Here is a 16,479-nt window from a genome sequence, read left to right on the forward strand (position 1 = left end):
TTATGAAAATATAAATACTTTATTGGTATAAATAACTAGGTGGAGTAACCAGTGACAGCTGGTTTAGCGGGCAGGAGGAGTTCACAGACCATGCGCTAAGATTGGCATCACAAACAATTTAAAGCAAAATACTCCCACTAACTAGAAAAGAAATAAAAACGAAAACATAAGTAATCACGAATAACTGCCAATAAACAGAAAACAAACTCAACAGATTATACTTCCACCCACCTGTTCAGCAACCCAGCCACCCCCACCTGGATTCCCCCCCAGCTACCATTGGGTGCACTGCTCAGGAAGCTCTAAAATAACACAAATACAACATTACATATTCCTTAATTGTACCGAATTTCCCCAGCACATGAAATGCATAAAAATATATATATACCTGAATCAGCCATCCCCCAAACACACGCTGTCCCCTCCGTAACTGATGCCTCCCAGACACTGCGCTACCGACGCAACTTATGCGGCCTCACGCTACGTCTCCGCTTGTTGTGGGAGAGAAAGTAGTTGGACTCAGCACCCCCCGCTTGTGGCGGCGGAGACAGAGAGCAGATTCAGCACAGCCGCTCGTGACGGCGGAGAGAAAGACAAAGGACGCGATTTGCCAGCAGGTGCATCCTTTCACCTAATCAGGACCGTGCACCTCATTACCGGTCCGGCGGACCCCATAGTTTCACCCCGTCAGTTCCACTTGGTTACATCCACCCCCCCCTTAATCAATCAGTGTCCCACTGATGGCATATGTCCCCTCCAGATCCCACATCAACCTTCCCCCTTAGATGGCTTACCGCAGACCTCGGCAGCCGGTGCAGGTTAGAATGAACCCCCGCAGTAGTACGCTTGGACCTCCGAAGTGGAGGTAATGGCGAAGGCACAGGTGATGGCAGTGTCCGTGGTGAATGCAGGGCATGTGTACTCTCACCTGCACTCAGTCCCTCCTCGCCCACAGAGGGGGTAGCCCCCGTAGGACGGGGGGGGAGACAGCCCTTCTGAGCCCACTTCCCTCTCCCTTTCCCCCTTTCCCTTCACAATGCTCCCCATCGGCCCAGATCATTGCAAGCAGAGAGTCGTCCGAATCGGACTCCACCTCAGGAAGTGAGGACCCAGCCACTCCCCGGTCCCTGCCCATCCATCTGTACGCCTGGACCACAAATGTGCAACTCATTTCTATGTAGATTGCATTGGGGTTTCGAGAAATCAATCGGGACAACAGAATACACAGGCAGGTCACCACCCCGCTGAGCTATGACTCGGTAAGGGGTGGGAAGCCACACATCCTGAATCTTATGCCTACCTGAAAACTGACGATTCCTTACATACACAAATTGGCCTGGTTGTAAAGGATGGTCACCTTCAGGCGTGCCTGCATACCTTTTACGAGCTTCCGCTGCATGCTCCATGTTCTTTCTAGCCCGAGCGTAGGCACAGCCCAACCTCCTCTGATGCTCCTCAACCCACTCATCTATGCTGTGTGTGACACGTTCCACTGCTGTGCAACAGGAATAACATGTTTCAGCAAGTTTCATCTACATGTGTGTGTTGTGTCTTCATGACAGTCAGAGCATGTGAATGCAGCTCTACTGTTCATCACTATGATGCTGTAACTCAGAGGTGATGAAGGTGACCCAGCGATCAAAGAATAAAGACACTTTACACACAATTTAGGTGTATTTTCCCTTTAACTCACGAGATGCAGGTAGCATGTTTTATACTTAATGTGAATATAATTCATACTTTGTTGGCATCTTATTCTGAAAACCGGATGTTCGTCTGAAGAAACCGGATGTTGTCTCACGTTAATCTTTCCGCTAACTTTCAAAGTCCTTCGCTCGCTCCCGATCTGTGCCGTTTAAATGCGTTTACCGTGAATGTCAGCATATAGGTGCACTAACATGTAAGTGTCTGCTGAGTTGACCACGTAGATCTGAGTGTCTGCTGACTTTACCGCAGCGATGTCCAGTAGTCTCCATTCCTCCACCGCTGCCAGTGAGCAACGGACTTTCAAAATAAAAATAAATGTAAAAAATGCGTTAACGCGCTATAAAATAATTGTCGCCGTTAATTAATGAATGCGTTAACGCGTTAACTTGCCCAGGACTAATATATATATATATATATATATTATATACAACATCACCCTTCAACGAGATGCTGTGAGTTTGGTGTTCTACGGCTCAACGTTTTAAAAACAGACCAGCTTCCATTGTAACATTATGTAACCACGGTGATGGACCCGGTACCAGGAACTACAAATACAAGTATTAGTTACTCTGTAAACAGAGTATTACGTCTGAAGCAGAATTTAATCAGAAGTCTGAATATAAAACCTGAAGCTTCAGAAGCTGGTAACGTAACGTGACTTGATGGACGAGGTTGTGTAAAACCGTCATATTGATTGATATGCAGTAGGGCTGCAACTAACGATTATTTTAATAATCCATTAATCTGGCCATTATTTTTTCGATTAATCGATGAATCGGTTATTAATGGGCCAAAAAAGGCGAGTGAATAAAAACGTGTCTTTAGTCTTACAAACTATACCACCCCTGCTTTACTACTGTTATTAACAAGCTAACGCTAACTTGTCATGCTTGTCAAGCTGGATAATGAGTAAACACCAGCACCAGAAGAGCTACTGGAGGGACGTTACGTTCCTCACTTCAAAACGGAACAAAAGTAGGATTCTGCAGTGATTTACCCTGCTGTTGAACTCCCTTCCTCCTCATCAAGGACTCCAACATGTTTACGTTGTTGAATCAGGAAATAAATACTGTAGCCGTCTGTGTTCACCCAGAGCTCTACGATACCTCATAACAATAGAGACCGGACCAACTATGTGTATACATGTGTGTGTGTAAACCATATGGTACAAACAATGAATAGATGCTGCCGTATTTACGTCTAGATGACGTTATTCTGAGTGTTGGTGGAGTTGCTACAATGTTAGCATAGCCTAGCACCGACCCATCCGAGCTCCATTGAGAAGACAAGTACAAATCGGCATCATTACGTAGTTATTTCGGAGTCCCTTTTTGTCGGTTTGTTGCCGTTAAATCAGCCAGATCTGTTTATTTTGTGTTCATACAGCTGTAGTAAACAGCGACGTGTGGCTTGCTAGACCGCGCTCAACTCAAGTTTTTCTTTTTATACTCAAACATCTCCGCGACTTATTGAGTGCCGTAATAATTGCTTGGGTTGATTTTTGCACTACTGTTTTTCACCTAGTTAGTTAATTTAACACTATTCTATTTCATTGTATATACCTTGCATTTTTGTTGTTTTATCTTATATATTCTATATTCTGATATTTAATTTGTCCTACTCTGTTATTGTATTGTGCATTTTTTAATACTTAATATTTTTGGTTACTCTGTTACTTTGCTTCTTGGTGTGTCTTGCTGCTGTAACATACAAATTTCCCCCTGGGGATGAATAAAGTACATATCTATCTATCTATAATTGCGCGACACAACGAATCGATAATGAAATTCGTTGCCAACTCTTTTAATAATCGAATTTTATCAATTCGTTGTTGCAGCCCTAATAGACATGATGGTATATTCCAACCATCACTTATTTTAAGACCTACACAAACTATTTAAGACAATTTTAGACTTTTTCTTAGGCCTAAATCTTCTAATTTCCTGCATTCAATTTAAAACCTGAAGGACTCGCGTGAGCCCTGACAAAGACTTGATCAGCTCTTAGCTTTGTAGAGGTTAGCTGCTGTTAGCATACCTGGTTCTATGGGTATTTCATGCGATCTGGGTAACGCTAGCGTCTGTAAAGCCTTAACGTCAAACACAAGTTAGAAGAAGAGAGACGAACGAGAAAAAGATATTCGGCTAAAATAATTTAGAGATACAACTTTAGCTCCAGGTCCTGAGTTTGAAGGGGGGGCGGATCAGAGACCCAGTGTAACGACAGGAAGTGCTTCTTTAGTCTACTATAATTATGTTAGTGGTTTAGGTTGGGACTCCGTCAGGTGAGGTAGGTGGAGCCTCAGGTGTTGAGCGACAGGTGTGTGAATCCCCTCCAGAGTTTACGGTGTGCAGATGTAGCTTTTCCAAAACCTTTCAGTCCGCTCCGGACTCTCAGGCGTTGGGTCGGATCGCAGCGTAGTTCTTCACGACTCCAGAGAACCTGATGATGTGAACTTCGGGATTTTGGGGTTTAAAGTCCTGCCAAAGGTACTCAGGTGAGAGCACCTTAGTGGGCTTGTTGATCCACATGTACCTAAACACAGGAACAGGAACTACAGTCATTAGAATGTACGACAAGATTCAACACAAGATGTCTCTCCTCCCATCTCCCTCTCTCCTCCCATCTACCCGTCCAGGTGACTCTCCTCCAGCCTACCTGTTCAGGTGACTCTCCTCCTGCCAGGCAGCCTCAATGCCCTCCTGGGCATCAGCCTCAAAGTTGGAGCGGCAGGTTTTGGCGAGCTGATGTACTTCCTGCAGAAGACCTCCAAACGCCCCCCCACAGTAGTAGAAGTCCCCCCCCCCAGGGGCCAGGTAGGCTCTGGAGGCGGGCCTCCGCTCGTAAGGGAACGTGCTGCGTCCGTCTTTATAGTAACCTGCAGACCAAAGGAACCAATACCTGTTTATGGAGACTGAGGGTACTTCCCAAGTCTGTTAATTGCATCCCCTTTCCTTGCGTCATAGTCCCTCGCAACAGGGATGCATGGAGAGATGCAAGGAAGCCATGCGAGGAGAGAGGAAACGAGGAAATATTTTTTAAGAGATTCCTCTGCAGCGTCACGTGAAGCGACATCTGTTTCCGATGACGGCGGATCAGCTGATCACAGCTGTCAGTCGGCTTTAACAGCTGGAGAGACTTTTGAGAAGTTTGTGTCTGTTCACATGATCACTGTACTTAATAACTAACTAATAATTAGTGCTGCGTTATTATCGCGTTAAACGTTCCTGCTGGTTCAGGTTTATAGTTGGGGCCGGCTCGGGTTTATAGTTGGGGCCGGATCGGGTTTATAGTTGGGGCCGGATCGGGTTTATAGTTGGGGCCGGATCGGGTTTATAGTTGGGGCCGGCTCGGGTTTGCCTTGGACTAGCCCCTAGATATGCTGCTTTAGGCCTAGACGCTCATTACTGACTTTGCTTCTTCACCAGAGTCTCTGTGCTGTTCTCGCCTCAGGTCCTGTGGATCCTGGTTATACCTGGACCGTGGTCCTGCCTCCTGCAGTGGTTCTGTCATATGCATTGAATGTGTTGTTCATTCTGTACACATGACATTTATCACACCTCTGTCCATCCTGATAGAGGGATCCCTCCTCTGTCGCTCTTCCTAAGGTTTCTTCCTCTTTTCTCCCCTTTAAAGGTTTTTTTTGGGGGGGGGGGTTCTTCTTGTTCCGATGTGAGGGTCCTGGGACAGAGGTTGTCGCATGTGTACAGATTGTAAAACCCTCTGAGGGGAATTTGTGATTTTGGGCTATACAAAAATAAATTTAATTGAATCACAGCCACCAGTCCGCCCACTCACCTGGATGAATCACAGCCACCAGTCCGCCCAGTGACTCCACCCCCCAGCGGCCGTGGAACTTGGAGTCCACGTCCAGACAGAAGACGTAGTCGTCTCTGCGGTTCGGAAGTTGCTCCTCTATCAGCGTCTGGATGAGCTCCATCCTCCGAGCGGAGATCTCCTGCCAACGCTTCGAGCTGGGCACCGAACGCACCGTCAGCTGGAGGAGGAAGTCATTTCATATCAAAACATATCAGGAACCCTGTGTGGGAGTTTAAGAGAAGAAATCAGTCTCAACGTGTTTGTTTACCTGACGGCCGGCAGCCATCCTGACTTGGGGAGCCTCATTCGGCCGGTCGGTGAACACGTAAATGTGCACTTTGAAACCAACGAAGAAGTGCTGCTCTGCTGTCTCCAGGAAGTCTTTCAGGAACATGATGTACCTGTCCAGACGGTCAGAGGGGTCACTTCCAGGTAAAAGGTCAGAGCAGAGACGTAGAAACCACAACGTTGTGACGTCATACTTACTTCCCAACAGCGAACACGGTGGCTGAGACGATGATGTTCTTTGGTTTGTAGATGCTGTCGAGTAGAACTGGGTTAAAGGTTCCCTCCCAGACGACAGGAGCCAGCCAGGGCGTCACCGTCACCACGTCGGTACGACTACGGTTAAGAACACGGACTGACATCATCAACAAACAAACAAGCAAGCAAACAAGGACTAAGAGTGATACTCACCCTCGTAGGATGCTCGGCTGTTCGTACTGCAGACTAAAACACAAACAGTTCTCTCATTACAACACAAAACAACAGTCTGAGGGGTAGTTAGCATTGTTAGCACCGTTCCTGTTGTTTCAGCCACAGCGTTAGCAAAGAACAGTACAGTCCGTTGATGATCATACTGAGAGTATGGACAAGTACTGGTTAGCAGGTGTAATCAACACATAATCTGATGAAGGTACTCACTGATCAGGAGCCACCAGGTGGAACTCATGACTCACAGGGATGACATCATCAGCAGTCAATCTGTGCAGAAATATATATATATACAAAAAGAGACTATAACTTGTTTCTCTGTAGTTTTATTATTTACTGTATTATAGATTACATGAACAGGGTGGAGCTGATCAGTACACACTCAGGGAAAAGGTTCCAAAGTTATACTGACTCGTTCTGTTGATTGATGTTCTGCTTGAAGAGACACACACACACACACACACACACACACACACACACACACACACACACACACACACACACACACACACACACACACACACACACACACACACACACACACACACACACACACACACACACACACACACACACACACACACACACACACACACACACACACACACACACACACAGGTTTTTCTATATGTTATAGTTTGTTGTGACGTTTGCTGTGTATTTTTTATAGTTTGTTGTGTATTTTATTGTAGTTTTTGTGTAGGACTTATGTTGGGATGGAACAGAAAAACATCAAACCCTCTCAGTTTAAACAACACACACATCGTCTTCATCAGTCAGCTTTTCAGCATCAGGCATTCACACTTTATTATTTAAATAAATGATACAGTTCCTATAAAACATTATTATTAGTGCTGGGCAACGATTACAATTTTTAATGGCGATTCATCGCATGATTATGCACAAAGTTCAATAATGAATTCAAAAGTAGTGTATTGCGCACTTTTATTTTGAAAGTGCTGCTATATGAACAAAACGTCAATAACATTTGGTTTAAACACTTTAAACACATCAGGTTCTTGTTAGCAGCAGTATTCCCTTTACACAGTAGCAGTTATAACACAGTTATAATGATTCTGATCATAGATATTCAGCCGGTGTTCACAACTTTATCTTCATGTGTGTAAGAAATGATATTTAAATATACACCTTAAAAACTGCAAACCTATCTACGTCATGTTTTAGGTTTGTTAAATTCTCAGTAGTGATACTAAATGATGCTTATTATACATATTACAAACAAAACACTTTAAAAACAATAATTTAAATGAATCATTTATTTTTTTGGTCAGACACATATGCAACGCTGATTACCGTAATATGTGTGGTATTTGTTATAAATGTACGTTGGTACATAGAGGGTGTTAAGAAGCTGTACATGGAGGGGCTTAGGACCCAGGGGAATGTAGGTGAAGGAAACAGGGAGAGACGGAAGAGACGCCACACAAACAGCTGTTCACTGCTCGCTGCCGGCCGGTTGGCCTGGTGTTAAAAATGTCCGCTTAATAATAAAAAAATAAACTGCGTTAACACGCGACAAAACAATTGTCGGCGTTAATCAATTAATGCGTTAACTTGCCCAGCACTAGTTATTAATATATATATATATATTATTATGTTATACTACCTGTAGGACAGGGAGATGTAGCAGAACAGGACTCTGTGGGTTCAAATAGAAACACAATCGATCATTAAAAGCAGTATATGCGTTTCAAACAGTAGTAGTCGTAGTAGTAGCAGTAGTAATAGTAGTATCAGCAATAGTAGTAGTAGCAGCAGCAATAGTAGTAGCTGTAGTAGTAGTAACAATAGTAGTAGTAGCAGCAGCAGTAATAGTAGTAGCTGTAGTAGTAGTAACATTAGTAGTAGCAGCACTAGTAGTAGTAGTAGCAGCAGCAGTAATAGTAGTAGCTGTAGTAGTAGTAACATTAGTAGTAGTAGTAATTGCAATAGTAGTAGTAGCAGCAGCAATAATAGTAGTAGCTGTAGTAGTAGTAACATTAGTAGTAGTAATAGCACTAGTAGTAGTAGCAGCACTAGTAGTAGTAGCAGTAGCAGCAGCAGTAATAGTAGTAGCTGTAGTAGTAGTAACATTAGTAGTAGCAGCAATAGTAGTAGTAGTAACAGCAATAGTAGTAGTAGTAGCAGTAATAGTAGTAGCTGTAGTAGTAGTAACATTAGTAGTAGTAGCATTAGTAGTAGTAGCATTAGTAGTAGTAGCAGCAGTAGTAGTCGTAGTAGTAACATTAGTAGCAGCAGCAATAGTAGCAGCAGCAGCAGTAACATTAGTAGTAGTAGCAGCAGTAGTAGTAACATTAGTAGTAGCAGCAGTAGTAGTAGTAGCAGCAGCAGCAGTAGCAGCAGCAGTAATATTAGTAGCTGTAGTAGTAGTAACATTAGTAGTAGTAGCAGTAGTAGTAACATTAGTAGTAGTAGCAGTAGTACTCACCCCAGCATCAGAGCCGACAGCACGACCACAGTCAAAGCTTTAGTGTTGATCAAGTGCTTCATTTTAGAGTCTCAGTCCACCACTTTAGTCCTGATCCACACGGTCAGAATCCTTAATCCAGACTTGATCCACTGAGACCAGATCCTCTTAGGAGTAGCTACTCTTGGTTAGTCCTGGTCCTGTTCAGTCTGTAGTCGATCAGCAGGTTCAGATAAATCCAGACTCTCAAACTGTGAAGTAGAGTTCAAGTTTATCTCGAGACAGACAGACAGACAGACGTGAAACATAACATGACTCAACACGTTTTCATAGGTTCTATTTATTTAACCCTCTATGGACCTAATCCTATTTTTAATTGTTTTTAACTTGAAAACAGTATATACCATCACCTGACATGTTTAACGTATACCATCACCTGACATGTTTAACGTATACCATCACCTGACATGTTTAACGTATATACAGCATATACCATCACCTGACATGTTTAACGTATACTATCACCTGACATGTTTAACGTATACTATCACCTGACATGTTTAACGTATATACAGCATATACTATCACCTGACATGTTTAACGTATACCATCACCTGACATGTTTAACGTATACCATCACCTGACATGTTTAACGTATACCATCACCTGACATGTTTAACGTATACCATCACCTGACATGTTTAACGTATATACAGCATATACTATCACCTGACATGTTTAACGTATATACAGCATATACTATCACCTGACATGTTTAACGTATACTATCACCTGACATGTTTAACGTATATACAGCATATACTATCACCTGACATGTTTAACGTATATACAGCATATACTATCACCTGACATGTTTAACGTATACCATCACCTGACATGTTTAACGTATATACAGCATATACTATCACCTGACATGTTTAACGTATATACAGCGTATACTATCACCTGACATGTTTAACGTACATTATCACCCGACATGTTTAACGTATACTATCACCCGACATGTTTAACGTATGTACAGCATATACTATCACCTGACATGTTTAACGTATACCATCACCTGACCTGTTTAACGTATATACAGCATATACTATCACCTGACATGTTTAACGTATACCATCACCTGACCTGTTTAACGTATACCATCACCTGACATGTTTAACGTACATTATCACCCGACATGTTTAACGTATACTATCACCCGACATGTTTAACGTATATACAGCATATACTATCACCTGACATGTTTAACGTATACCATCACCTGACCTGTTTAACGTATATACAGCATATACTATCACCTGACATGTTTAACGTATACCATCACCTGACCTGTTTAACGTATATACAGCGTATACCATCACCCGACATGTTTAACGTATACTATCACCTGACATGTCTGTGTCCAATGAAATGAGGATTAAGTCGGCGTGACCTTTTGTTTGGGAGTGTAGCTGCACAGAACACAGTTCACTCTTTTTAACATGTATAAATGTGTGCATGTGTGTGAGAGCGTGTGTGAGTGTAGCTGTGTGCGTGTGAGAGTGTGTGTGTGTGTATGTAGCTGTGTGTGTGTGTGAGTGAGAGTGTGTGTGTGTGTGAATGTAGCTGTGTGTGTAGCTGTATGTGTGTACGTAGGTAAAGAGGGTTAATGAAACATTCTAAGTCGTGCTTCCTGGTCTCTTACAGGAGAATGTTTTTCTGTTCAATGGGTCTGAGGATGAAGATGGGTCCACTCCTATCCTGGTGGAGAAAACTCCCACAATACTTTCTACAATGCTAACCCAGAACATCAGGGTCTGTCTGTCTCTCTCTCACACACACAGTAAAATAATGGTATAACGGTAACTTACTGGCAGCAGGGACGCCAGTAAGTTACTGTTGTTTTACGGTGAAGCTACCATAATTCACTTTTACAGTATTTTACGGGATACTGGATTACGTTATGTGATAGTAGGATAACTGGGTTTTACGGTATATGCCAGAATGTTACCGTTTATTTACAAAAGGTCCAATACTTTTGCATTTAATTCCCAACAAATAAAAGAATAACAATAGACATTCAATAAATAATTGTTGCAGTTTATTACATGTTCTCAAGACAAATAATAAAGGGACATTTGTATTACGTCACAATGTACTGAATGTTTAGAAGAAAACCAATAAAATCTTTAATTACCGGCTTAACTGAACTCATGAGGATAACCTCAGACCAGTAGCGCCGAGATCGAAAAAAGTGGCTGATGTTATGCTACTGGTGTTCAGCGGTAGGTACCGATCCTTAGAGTGGTATATCAGTACTTTTCCAACAGCACACTGTTTGCTGAAGGCAGATTCTGCTTGAAAGTGGTAGTCCACTATCAGACAGGCACACCAGTGCCGTCTCTTGATGTATATGCACATTTAATGTAAATTAGTTTGATTCACGAACAGTGATGCCGTAAATGTATTTTTTTTTTTTTACTTTATTGACAAAGTAGCGCAACACAGCGTCTTAAATAAAGGAATGTATCCATTTTATCTCGTCCATTTTCTTGTTCGGATATATAAAAGGCTTTTTAAATTACAATAAAGTGATTTAGTATTTGCTGATGTGCCCTGAAACTGATATTATGGCCAATGTGTATATACTATATTATACACACATGGCCTATGTATGTATGTGTATATACTATATTATACACACACACACACACACACACACACACAGTATATACATACCACTGATATGAACTTTCAAGCGGCACCTGCCTTCAGGAAACAGTGTGCCGAAGTACTGACATACCACTCTAAGGATCGGTACCTACCGCTGAACACCAGCAGCAAACCATCGGACACTTTTCAATCTCGGCGTCACTCCCTCAGACACTGAATTAAAATAGCATTAAGAGTGAAACGCTGATTTAAAATAGTATCAAGAACAGTGTAATAGAACTGCTTCACAGTCTGCTTGTTAACAAGTCTTGTACACATTTATAGTTAAGTTGAACTGCATGAACTCACACATGAATGAAACAATAAGGAGAGAGAACACCTTAAAGAGGACTTGACTGCAGCATCTGGCTGGTTTCCTCAATCTCTGATGAGTGACTGTAAACAAACAAAATAAAAACACAATGTTCTGAACTTCTGTAAACTTCTATGACATCCAGGATGAACACACTTAGAAAAAGCTTTGGGTGTGCAGCTGTGGGTTTGCATGTGCCTCACATGTGTTTACATATCAGTGCAAGTAACAACAATAGCATACAGTTTAAATGAACAGACTGTGTGATGAGCTGATCACGTTAGGTGAAGAAATGAAGCTAAGACAATGGACCACAATGGGCTAACGTTCAACACTAAAATGAGTTTGATCTGGTGTTAATGTTGCTCCTGGGATAACACACACGTAACGTTACTGTTAGCGTTACCGCAACTGTTCGTCTTGAACACGTCGTGATTTCTGGTCCTCTCTCCCTTTTGATAATCGTCCCGTTTGCGGTCCTACAGTCAGTCCAATGAGAGCACAAGTACACACAAGTTAGGTTACTAACGTTACATCTTAACACTGTAATTGGTGATTAACTTTATTTATGTTAACTTAACTTGCTATGCTGTTAGCTAGCTAACCTTTCTAAGGCTACTTGAGCTCGAGCTAGCTAACGTCACAGAGCTAACGTTAGCTCCACTAATATTACCAACCTGATGTAATGAAACAGACCCAGTGAAACATTATCGGAGATGTTAACAGTTCAATAATCATGAAGACAAAACAAGTTACCTCGGCTCCTCGTTGATCTCCACATGGCTGTGAAGGATGAACTGAAGCTGTTGTTTCCAAAATCACGTTCACAAGCAGTCGGTCACGTCTTATCACTCAAAAATGACTTTTAGGCAATAAGCAGTTTGAATAATAAAAATAGTCTAACGTCATTACAGACACATTAACCTACAATAGACAGTACGATGTGGATGGATCGTGATTCACTGAACTTGTATAGAGAAGCGTGTATCCACCACTTCACAAAATATACTGTATTATGCTGCTATTGTTAATTGACGGCATTAACTGTTAATTTACATGCAAGGGATGAACATTTAACTGTATGTTAGTTATTATGAAATACTGTAAGATACTGTTGGAAATCAACAATTTACAGCAATTCATATATATATATATATATATGCATCACCTGGACCAGACCAGACATGACCGGGATCGATAACGGATTATTGATCCTCTATGCGTCATCTGACGGTCCCGCTGTGGGTATTTCCGCGTTTACGCTCGCGCTCCAAGCAGGACCACCGACCACCGCGAGACGACCGGAAGCGACAGAGAGAACCAACGAGAAACACAGAAAAACACTCAAAAACACCAGAGACTCACCGTGTAAGCAGCGTGCGCTCACTCTCTGTTCTCTGAAACAGGAAGTGTAACTTATACGGTTACACCGCCCAACATCCGGGCTACTTCCTGTTCAGGGAGCGCCTGAGGCTCCGCCCCTCACCTCAGGTAAACAAGTGACGTCAACAGGTCGCTGAACCAGGAAGCAGGGTTTGAAAATGTTAATTTGAACCCAAATAATGACATAAACATAAAGAGATGATAAATTGTGATAAACTGAAGGATGAGGTGTTCTTTTGATCCTTAGAGTGGTATGCTGCTGTTGTTCAGCGGTAGGTACCGATCCTTAGAGTGGTATATCAGTACTTTTCCAACAGCACACTGTTTGCTGAAGGCAGATTCTGCTTGAAAGTGGTAGTCCACTGTCAGACAGGCACACCAGTGCCGTCTCTTGATGTATATGCACATTTAATGTAAATTAGTTTGATTCACAAACAGTGATGCCGTAAATGTATTTTTTTTTACTTTATTGGCAAAGTAGCGCAACACAGCGTCTTAAATAAAGGAATGTATCTATTTTATCTCGTCCATTTTCTTGTTCGGATATATAAAAGGCTTTTTAAATTACAATAAAGTGATTTAGTATTTGCTGATGTGCCCTGAAACTGATATTATGGCCAATGTGTATATTGGCGGGCCGTGCATTTCATACCTGGGCCTTCAGTGCTGTCCTACTACAGTTGAATCACCTCATTATGACGCCACAGCTACGGGTTATTATTTGTTTCATGTAAAAGCCGCATATTCACATAACACTGCAACATTTGACAAGTGAAATAAAATGTTACATCAAGCTCAACACCTACAAAACACGAACTGCAGAGTGCAGATACATGAATCCGTGCATGACGGGACGCTGTGTCATTAACGGACAATGCATCGTCAAATCGACGTAATTAACACAATGACAAACTCACAAGAACCAGTCACATATGTTCATATGACAACAAAGCAACAAATCAATCCAGCAGACCTGCAGCGGATCCACGCATTCCACCACACAAGAGCACGAGCCATTCAAATGTTATTCATAAAAACCACACGATAGACAAATGAACAGTAGTAACGTTACTGCAGATGCAAACAAACAAACGCACTTCACTTACCAAGTGCTGTTCACTTAAAGACAAACTCCATCCGCCTTTCTTTCTTAAAGAGTTCAATCCCACGGTTGTACGGTACATCGTTTCAGTTCCAGTAAGAAGTCCTTCTCCATTGATGGACGCCAGTGATGTCAGTCAAGCCTCCCCAGTTGTATTTCGCTGGTCTGCGACGGCCGGTTCGCAGCGGGGCCGGGATCCCACCTCCGCCGGGGCGCAGACCTCCGCCGGCGCGGTTGTGGAGCTGTTTCCCTGCGAACGTGTTCGTTGAGTTGTAGATCCACTCTGGTTTCTCCAAAGGTTTTCAAAAGCACCGTAGTATCCTGCCGTGCTATGGTGTCCTCAGGTTAGCGTAGCATAGCTCCAAACACCAACAGCTCAGTTAAAATGAAACGCTATCAGCCAGGAACACCGTCCATACAAATAAATAAAGTACACCAAGCAAACCCCTAAAAATGTTATAATTTCTTCCATATCTTTCAATTTGAACTCTTACTCCAACTAAGCTCTGATGGCAAGTTAAGTTTTGTTTCACAATAGTCACGTGCTCGCCCACTGACCAATCACAGCGCACGCTGCACCTCACTGCAGAGCTGCACCTGAAAACTGAGCTGCCCGTTAATGCTGACGTACTTGTAGGCCAGCTAGCAGCTCTGACACGTCAAAGAATACGCCCAACATGTCAAACTAAAGATCTGATTGGTTGAACACTATGACAATCAACAATATCGTCCCCATTCACTTAAACTGCACATGGATTCACTTGTGAGTCTGCAGGCCTCGGGCCTCTGTTCTTACCTAGAGACACAGAGGTGAGATCTGATTGGATAAAAGCTCTACTTAAAACAAGCTGCACTGGAGGCAGAGCAACTGAGGAAGACAGGAGCTGTGCAATGAGAACATAAGATAATGGGGAAAATATTTATATAAATTATAATACATGTGTATTTAAGAACAATTATTATGTATATATATATATATATATACACACGTATATATTATGGCTGAGCAAGTTAACGTGTTAATTAATTAACGCCGACAATTACTTTATCGCGCGTTAACGCAGTTTTTAAAATTATTTTTGTCCCTCCAGGTACAGCTTCTTATCACCCTCTATGTACCAACATACATTTATAACAAATACCACACATATTACGGCAATCAGCGTTGCATATGTGTCTGACCAAAATACCAACAAAATAAATGATTCATTTAAATTATTGTTTTTAAGTGTTTTGTTTGTAATATGTATAATAAGCATCATTTAGTATCACTACTGATAATTTAACAAACATAAAAACATGATGTAGATAGGTTTGCAGTTTTCAAGAAGTATATTTAAATATCATCTCTTACACACATGAAGATGAAGTTGTGAACGCTGAATATCTATGATCAGAATCATTATAACTGTGTTATAACTGCTACTGTGTAAAGGGAATACTGCTGCTAACAACAACCTGATGTGTTTAAAGTGTTTAAACCAAATGTTATTGACCTGTTGTTCATATAGCAGCACTTTCAAAATAAAAGTGCACAATACTCTACTTTTGAATTCATTATTGAACTTTGCGCATAACAATGAGATTAATCGCAGAAAATCATGCGATTAATCGCAATTAAAAATTGTAATCGTTGCCCAGCACTAATATATATATATACGTATATATATATACGTATATATATATACAGTTGCACTCAAAATTATTCAACCCCCATTGCAAATTAGGTTTATTGGCAACATTTACAAACTTTCAGCTGTTTTCAATAAACAACTCAAACAAGGACAATTTAAATAGCTCAACACAACTATTACTACAAGTGGTTTCTCCAAATTCAACACAAAATTAAAGCTGCGAGCAGCATTGATCGGGCCCTCGCAACTTCACGCACGTCGAGGGTACTAGCAGGACTCTGGCCATGCATTTCTGTGACTGTCATACACTGCGTGCATGCGTGAGATATTTCCTGCGTAGACCAGCAGCGTAGCAAGATCATGTTGCCAGGTCTTAAGCCTCAAATGTTTTGAGTGTAAATCTGATACAATCATAAATGTAAGCCTTTAAAGATCATTAAGAAAATGAATGTGTGTGAATGTGCTTCAGTGTTTGTAACATAACAGACTGTCAGTTTACTGGGATGGGGTTCAAATGGGGTTCAACTCCCTGCAGTGTCCTGCTGATTGTATTTGGACTTACATGAAAGTTAACAAAACAGTAGTGCCATTTGCTGTTACTTGAACACTTTAATTTAACACTGATTTCATTTTAACTTATTCTGTAACTTTAGATTGTAGTGTG

General features: G+C 41.8%; 1 protein-coding gene across 6 annotated transcripts; it reads right to left on the reverse strand.

The window, feature by feature from the left end:
- On the reverse strand, window positions 1–13,146 carry LOC142941103 (globoside alpha-1,3-N-acetylgalactosaminyltransferase 1-like). Of its 6 annotated transcripts, none has more exons than XM_076083376.1 (12): window positions 13,062–13,104; window positions 12,103–12,175; window positions 11,693–11,779; window positions 8,690–8,919; window positions 7,868–7,900; window positions 6,451–6,510; window positions 6,223–6,255; window positions 6,013–6,147; window positions 5,795–5,927; window positions 5,506–5,704; window positions 4,366–4,585; window positions 1–4,242 (listed from the first exon to the last, which is right to left on the reverse strand). In XM_076083376.1, exons 4-12 carry the CDS (start codon window positions 8,749–8,751, stop codon window positions 4,101–4,103), a joined length of 1,017 nt encoding a protein of 338 aa, XP_075939491.1. In that variant the 5' UTR covers window positions 8,752–8,919; window positions 11,693–11,779; window positions 12,103–12,175; window positions 13,062–13,104; the 3' UTR covers window positions 1–4,100. The 6 variants fall into 6 exon arrangements, with proteins under 6 accessions (XP_075939491.1, XP_075939489.1, XP_075939488.1 ...); XM_076083374.1 differs by having other exon boundaries at window positions 12,453–13,104; XM_076083373.1 differs by having other exon boundaries at window positions 11,724–11,779; window positions 12,103–13,104.
- Window positions 13,147–16,479: the final 3,333 nt, after the last annotated feature.

The sequence above is a fragment of the Anarhichas minor genome, unplaced genomic scaffold, assembly GCF_050575085.1.
Source record: "Anarhichas minor isolate MPS153535 unplaced genomic scaffold, ASM5057508v1 ptg000129l, whole genome shotgun sequence".
Lineage (NCBI taxonomy): Eukaryota > Metazoa > Chordata > Actinopteri > Perciformes > Anarhichadidae > Anarhichas > Anarhichas minor.

Excerpts from the sequence above, each read along its gene's own strand:
- LOC142941103 (XM_076083375.1), bottom strand. The coding sequence starts at position 8,751 with ATGAAGCACTTGATCAACACTAAAGCTTTGACTGTGGTCGTGCTGTCG. Across the intron at positions 6,511-7,867 it reads TACATCTCCCTGTCCTACAG|ATTGACTGCTGATGATGTCA; the intron begins GTAGTATAACAT and ends ATTTCTGCACAG. Across the intron at positions 5,928-6,012 it reads ACCGTGTTCGCTGTTGGGAA|GTACATCATGTTCCTGAAAG; the intron begins GTAAGTATGACG and ends CCGTCTGGACAG.